This window comes from Pterocles gutturalis, unplaced genomic scaffold (genome assembly GCF_000699245.1).
Source record: "Pterocles gutturalis isolate BGI_N339 unplaced genomic scaffold, ASM69924v1 scaffold5384, whole genome shotgun sequence".
In the NCBI taxonomy this organism is placed as follows: domain Eukaryota; kingdom Metazoa; phylum Chordata; class Aves; order Pterocliformes; family Pteroclidae; genus Pterocles; species Pterocles gutturalis.
Window position 1 is genome coordinate 14,714 of NW_010135534.1, and position 7,947 is coordinate 22,660.

The following is a 7,947-nucleotide window of genomic DNA, read 5'->3' on the forward strand; positions in this document are numbered from 1 at the left end:
GATCTTGCTGACACCACCTTGAGAATATCTTGACAGTATTATTTGAGGGCCGAGTATGACGGCATTAAAAGAAGAAAAAGCCACTCCAGCAGTAAATGGGAAGCTTTCTGGCATGTGGCAAGATCACTGGAGCACTAAGTGCTTGTCCAAGAACGAAAACCACAGAGTAACATTAAGAATAAAAACAGAATATGCACCCTTCCCCATCAATCAAATATACTCCCTAAAACAGAGATAAGTTTTTCCACTGACTAAACAAGAAATAAACATGTACCTTTCAGCAGCCATGCAGATTTTGCGCAAGTTTCTGTAAGAATAGCTTTTTAATAGAAAAAGTTACCTGGGTTTTTGTAGATGCTAAGCACATCCTTGAAATAATGAGGTAAGAATCTTTCTAATAAAAGCAGCACATCCTCCAACTCCTCCAGAATGCCCACAAGCAGAAAATTTTCATTAACGTTCAGCTTTGCTCTTTCAAGGGCCCATTCACCAGGCTCCCTGTATGAAATTAATGGAGGGAAAAAAGAAAGTTTAAATATGCATTTACTTCAGATATTCAAGCCAAGAACACAACTGAATCAAAAATGGTTGAGTGCTATACTTCTAACAGAACATAGAAAACCCCAATCAAACCTGAGTGGCTTACTGAGCTTTTCTGCACAACATCTAGAATTGGTTTGGCATGTAAAAACATGGTCACATTAAAAGGAGGTTGATCACCGTATGGAAGTACTCTGTTCTGAAGATATCTTTCAGCAAGTTGTTCATAAGCTCAAACTTGTGAACTCCTGTATTTCAAGTCAGAAGCATGACCCACCTCATAGGATGAACAACTTCCCTGGGTGACGAAGGTTGCTAAGGGGTGGCCGTGTCCCTGAAACACATTCAAGGGAACTGCTGCGAGCAACCACTGCCGGATGTTATCCACACTGGTGGCTACTGGACTGCTTCCCACCTTATCCTTCATTTTAACTTCTGACAAAGCCTCCAGGAGCTTCCCTTTCCCTGCCATTACCCTTGACTGCTCTGCTACAGGATTTGCATTTGTTTGCTCGGATTGATACTGGTTTCGAAGATCAGTTTAGGGTTATTCTAGCTTTTCCCCCAGTGGAAGAAGTGGGCAGGACACCAGTACATCTTTATGCTTCTGTGTTTCCTGGAAACACAATTTGGCTAGAGAAGCATACGAATCCTAAATCCCCTGGACTATCTCATAATAATTATGTCCTGGGAGCAGCATTCAGCATTGATATTGATAGGGGATATAACGCCAGTGTCCCAAACTAAAGGCAATCAGCTTTTTCACAGGGTCCAGCTGGTATGATGAACATCTCAGTCACACATGCTACCCGAGAGTGGCTGGAAATCACACCTGACTCTATTATGCTATTGCAAACTCCATGCAATTGTGAATTTAACATTTGTCAGAAGCTCTTTTGATAATATGCGGAAAACCTTATTGCCTTACACTCCTACTAGAGCAAGCTTGGAGCAGGTTTTTCATTCCCTACCCCTTTCTGTGTACTGATCCATTTTCTGGGAGAGCAGAGAGTCCTAACAAATACTATGAGCGTCCTTCTTACAGTTCCTTGTGAGACTAAGTAGCAGCTGAAGGTTCAAAGGCAGCTAGCAGACAGATCTATTAACAAGCTACAAAACACTACTTCAATATACTGCTTGGGAACCTCATACAGATATGTTATTAAAGCATTCAGGTATGTCACTGTTAATGGGATTACTCATGCACACAAGTCAAATGTGCAACCATAAGCATTTGCAAATGAGGCCAAAATACACTAAGAAAAAAATCTGTGTAATGAAAATGAAGTCCTGAATCTGCTGTGCTTCTTAATCAAAGATACGTAGAAACTGAGACACAAGAAGGAACTTACTTTCACTTGTTAGTACTGCTACAAAAAAGTATGGCTTTTGAAACACATTTTTGAAAACGTGCAGTTGTTCCACTATGGAGAAGTGGTAACAATAAATAAATAGAATACCTTGGAGTTGAACAAACCTAATAAAGAACATGCTGTGGCCAACAACACAGAAGTATTTGAAAACAATAAGTTATTTAAAATTATTCACATATTATTGCATAAAAGTTCACTATGAAGTATCAGTAATGCAGCAATATGACAATGGCATAAATAGACACATTAAAAATGAGATAGCTCAATTACAGCAGTAGAAGGCTGTGCTTTACATAGCTTTAAGCATGATTACTATTTCTTACATGGACACAGAAACCTGGAATTCCTCATATATAGACCTGATATGAGCATCTAGGCTGAGCTAAAACAGATATTACAAAACTATAGAGGAGGTAAAATGAGTAATGAGCACATACGGGCACTGCCCTTCTCACCTCGCCAACTCAGAAAACAAAAATCCACATAAATACATCCAGATTTGATGAATTTTTCAAGTATTAAATCAAGAGAAAAGAATAGTACTACATTTGCATTACCCTCCTTACTCCAAAATATATGTATGCAATTATCATATGCAGCAATTACCATATACAGCACTACATTGTACTTATTCTTTTCTCTTGTCCTTCAAGTAACTGGTGCATCTTTATTACCAGTTTTTGACACAATATTGGCAATAGCTACCACTGAACAAATTGGGATACCTTGTATATATTTACCTGCATCTTGGATGCTGTCCACAGAAATATGGTATGATGTAAAATAACCTGGGATTGGAACATTCAGGGTAGTTTTCAAGGATACAAACATTAATGTCCTGTGGGGGAGGAAAAAAAAATAGAGGTTGAATACTGCATTTGCCTTTCTCTATTAACAAGTGTTTTCTTTATCTCATACTTCACATAGTCATCTCAGAATCAAAGAATTGCGCTGAAGCTATATCAAATACCTTAAAAGTAATCTACCGGTCATTTCACTACTTCTGAATATCATTAGAAAGTTGCAGGAGGGGGAAAAGAAAAAGTTATTTTGTCCTGTAATGCAAATAACACTTTTTTTCTTGCTGGAAATAACACAATTATTATATTGAGATTACCGCATGATTTGAAGTGGGACACATGGATCATCTTTCATACTGAGTTATATTTAAAATATTCAGGAGATTATTTTCAGACTCTTCTTTCTTCTAAATACACCCTGGGGGAAACCTGAAGTAGCCAGAATAAATCAAACTGAGACAATAATTATTTTATTTATTTTTTAAATGTAAGCTGTAATTTGCACATCTTACTCTTGATATAAAAACATACATCACTTTTGATTACAATTATGTACGTTCCTCAGATGTTCACAATTGAGCCTATTGTGTAAACCCGCACTGGGAGAAGAGCTTATTAGAAAGTATTTATCATTTTCCTGATTTATTGTTCATCTAATTAGAAGGTACTTATCATTATTCAAAGACTAGGCATAGCTACTGAACCCTGAGGAACTATATTCCATTTCTAGCTTTACTCTAGTGCAATAATAAATGTAGCTGCAACCGGGATCAAACTCCACTGTCCTTATCTAGTCTAACAGACCCTTGCTCTGCAAGCAGACCCATGTCTTGTACAGGGCAAAAAACCAGAACAAGACAACATAAGCAAAGACGAAAGGATCTCATCTTTGCAAAACCAATCTTCCCTCTTATTTAAAGATACATACTTTTAAAAGGCAATGGACTTGATACACATCAATATCAAACCAATGACTAATTGAATCCACACTTCATGTGGTAAATAAAATGTGACAGAGAACACTTCAGTGGGCAACACACCCTCCGCCAGACAGAAGTGCTCAGCAGCCTGGGAGACAAGGAAAGCATCCCCTGCTCTCCCAGGACAGCGTGGGGTACAAGCCTCCAGCCGCAGCTTCTGAGACCTCAGCGCAAAAATGCTCTTCCCAGAACTTCAGCTCTCATGCCTAACTTCATTAGCATCACATTTGGGTGGATAAGCCTTTTTGAAGTACATACCTGTTTCCTCATCTGTTTTACACTTATGTAAATCAGATTGTATAAGCACATCAGAAGATCCTAGGCTGGGAAGTAAATCACATGCTGAGGAACCATCAAAGAAAACAATATAAAAATTGCCAGTAGGGATACAAACAATCCATTTCCCCTGCTCTCCCCAGTGTATTCAAGCATGCTGAGAAGGGCTTGCCTTAAATAGGTACCAGAAGATTTATGGTCAAGACTTGAATCTTGACATTCAAGGTTGTGAGCTGAAGCTAACCAGCACTCTATCCTCAATGCTGTGAGTATTACTATGAAATTTACTGGTGGCACAGTAAGGTGGCACAGGCAATGTGTCTCCCCTATTACCCCAATAGCTGTTTTTTTTTAACATGAATTTAAAATTGCAGTTCTTAAACTGCTCTTACTATAGACACCACCAGAGATGTTTTCAGGGACACACATCATCTTTTATAAGAAACTGCAGAGACTTACAATGAATTAATAAATTGCTTGGATTTAAAAAAAAATGGAAATACTGTCCTGACAATACTTTAAATTATGTCTAAGACAGCTTCTACTTGATTAATGGATTGATTAGAAGGCAGAAAAACTTTTGTAAGATCCACAAATCATTAGTAACCCCCAACCAAGAACTGTTCCTCCTTTCTCACTCCTATTATTTGAAAGAATAATGACTACAGTGAGTCAGACAACATTCCCCGAGATAAAAAAGTATCAACACCCAATCCAAAAGTGTACCAGGGACCTTCTTGTCCTTCTGAAAGCAATATTTGATTAATATGGCCAGATAAAACATCCAGACAATAAAAGCAACATACGTCCACATAGCAAATCCTACAGCTTTAACAAGCTAACAGTCTATGTTTGGTCAAAAATATATTTTTTGTATTCCTCTTCATGGTAAACTGCTGTAGGATCACTGAAACAACAGGGACTGCACTAATCTAAACTAGCAAGTGGCAATTCCCTTCAAATTTGATTTGTGAAAGAAATGCAAAATGATGGGAAAGAAAAAATCTGCCCCTGCCCCCTGTTGATGCACTCAAGGTTTAAGATAAAGGCCAGGTATGCTTTCATAGGAACTCATAATTTTTTGCCGCAAAAGAGCACACCTTTCAGGTACCTGATATCAGAAACAGCAGGTTTACTCTGTGGTGAAAGCACAGCCCCTTTTCCATCCCTGTTCACCACCAGGGAGGGTCCTGATGCCCTTGCAGCACCTGCTCACCTTTCCTTTTCCAATGTATTCATAGGTTGTGAAATAAACCACCAGCCACCATCCATCACCTCAGATGAGATTTTACTTGATAATAACTATGCAGGTCCATAAGATGTGAAATCACAGCTTTTAACCAAGAGGTAGGGCAAAAGAAAGCTTGTCCACAGGCATGCTGGTCATTACAGAACTTGAACAGAGTTGAAGGAAGCTGCTCTTCAGATGGTTGTGGGACTTATAGGAATTTCTGTTTTTTCCTGAGCACAAAAACCTAAGGTGAAATCACATTATTCTAGGGAGTGTTATTCTGTTAGCCCAAGCAACATTAATGCTACATTTCCCAGTAAGAGCATGTTTTCCCAGCAGGACACAGATCTTTCAGGGCAGAAAGGTTTTTATGTGAGACAAAAAAATTGCAAGGTGACAGATGACAGTCTTGCTTATTTAAATCACAGGAGAAGCCTTGTAAAACTTTATTCAAATGAAGGCGAAAAAGATATAAAGAAACAGAGCTACTTTTATCATACCCCTTCACAATAAAGAAAGAGGAATTTTATTTTATTCCTCAGCTTGCAGCTACAATCGACACTGCTCACACCCCGCTGGGCTTTTGTCTCCAGCAGGGCAGAGGGACGTGCTGGAACCAGCTTGGGGCTACAAGTAACAACAGAAATGATATTTCCTTTTAATAGCACTTTATTTTTTTTCTATTGTTATAATTTTGTCTGAAATGGTAAATTGGTAACGTCTGCTTCCTTCTTCTACAAAATTGTCTTTCATCTAAAAATCAGTGTGCCCTTACCTATTAATCAGTCAACAAGCCAGACTCCTGATATATCAAGAATATATCAAAGGTGTGTCATTAATATATATTTAAAAAGTTAATAACAAACAGTTTTACTTCCCATAGTTCACACATATCATAAGAGGAGGTTTGCAGGTGATTAAAAATACCTCATGGATACAATGAGGTATTTAATGCTTTCACAAAAAGAGCAAACTTTGAAGTGTTTTCTGTAACACAATAAGCAATTTACTTAAGTTAATATCTTTAACTCATTGCAAATACTGTACCATATACAAAAAGATGTGATCTTAGATTTGAGAGTTTGGGGGTTTTTTTTGCCCTCATATAAAATCCTAAGAGTACTGGAGGAAATAATAATTTTCTGTCTAGTATAAGGAAGATTTATTTTTTTTTTTAATAATTCTTGGCCTTCAAAGCACTCCCTATTTCTTGATCCTCAGTGTCTCAACCAAAAATTACAGAAACACCAGATGCTGCCATGAACGTATGGCAATTATTAGTATCCCAAACAATTTTAAATGAGGAATCATAACTCAAATACATACATGCCTTGCAAATATTTTCCCATTAATCATCCATCCATCTATGGGAAGCCAAAGAAATGACCTTTCCTTCTCTCACAATCAAAATTAAAAATACGAGTCTTTCCATGCCCTGCCCTAGTGGGATACTGCAACCCCAGTGAAACCAGGAGCCCCTGCTCACAGCCCAGCCACAGTGTATGCTCCTTATTTAAGTCTGAAGGTTGCAGATGTGAAGCTGAGGTGTGTCACGAAGGCTACAGAGGAAACAGCGACCTAAATAAATACCTTTCAAGTTTCCATAAAAGGAAATGAAATAAAACGATGTGGAAAACCAGTCAGTGAGCCCAGTCTACAGTGACCTCTCCTGCTTACAAGGCTGCTCTTCATACGCCGCTACAGTCTGCACTGCGGTGTAGTCCTCACCTTTGCCAGCCAAGGAAAATTCTTCTGCTCTGCTGAGAGCCCCCAGGAATCCTCCTGCGGCTTATAAAATGCTTTCTCACATACTTTCTCGGTGTTTGTCCTTAGGACCACGTTGCATCATACAAACTAAATACAACAACACTACAAGAAAAATCTTCCACCTTCTCTGCCCCCTGTCTCGCGAGCTCCGGGTGGCCACACAGAGACAGGGAAGAAAATGTAAACACGACGGCTCAGGAAACGGCTCACAAGTGTAAATACAAAATTAAAGAAGGAAAAGCACAACTTCCTACTTCAGAAGGCTGCAGGAAGATGTACCTTGCTCTGGAGACACTGAAAAGTCAAGATACAGTTGGAATGAAGGTTTTAAAATACAAATGTAATGTGACTTAGTGTTATTTTGGAGCACAAGTTATTTACAGATTTTTATGGAAAATAAATTACAATGCAATACTTACTTTTAGCCCTACTTAGAAAGGTTTTTACTTCATCAGGTGATATTAAATGTTTCTGTTCAATCTCAAACAAGTATTTGGGTAACCAGAGCTGCACAGCAGCAAGATGACCTGTTTCTTTCAAATTCTGGAGACATTGGGTAGCTGTTTGTGCATCTATGCTAACGGCCCCGGCAGCAGATTGCTGTGGGGTGGGCAGGTGCTGGGCATCACTTCCCAAACCAGCACTGCCAACACAGCCGAAGCCAAGTGTTTCCCAGCCCATGCTATTGTGGTGCCGAGCCCCTCCAAGGAGGGCTGCCAGGTGAGGTGGATTGTCCAGACTGGGTGGGATGATGGTTCCCTGGAGATGGCATCAAGCTGGACAAGTCTACTGTGACACCAGTGGCAGGCTGCAGAGCGAGCAGTGGGCACTTCAGGGAGAAGCTCCATGAGGTGGCACAGCTGACCTAGCTAACCAAAACATGGGTTTTGTCCCCAAATGCCACCCTGCACCAGCTGTGATGGCACCTTCACTCCTGTGCAGGCTCCGCCAGCTCAAAACATCAGCAGAAACCCTTCTCT

The 7,947-nt window shown here is 39.4% G+C and overlaps 1 protein-coding gene across 1 annotated transcript in view; it reads right to left on the reverse strand.

Moving 5' to 3' along the window:
* Positions 1 to 340: 340 nt before the first annotated feature.
* UST (uronyl-2-sulfotransferase) overlaps positions 341 to 7,947 on the reverse strand; it is a gene marked incomplete at both ends in the record, with an annotated part of 51,859 nt that continues 44,252 nt past the window's right edge. Inside the window, 2 exons of the mRNA XM_010081923.1 lie at positions 341 to 498; positions 2,654 to 2,751. Of these exons, the coding sequence (XP_010080225.1) occupies positions 341 to 498; positions 2,654 to 2,751 (256 nt within the window). The remainder of the gene's footprint in view (positions 499 to 2,653; positions 2,752 to 7,947) is intronic.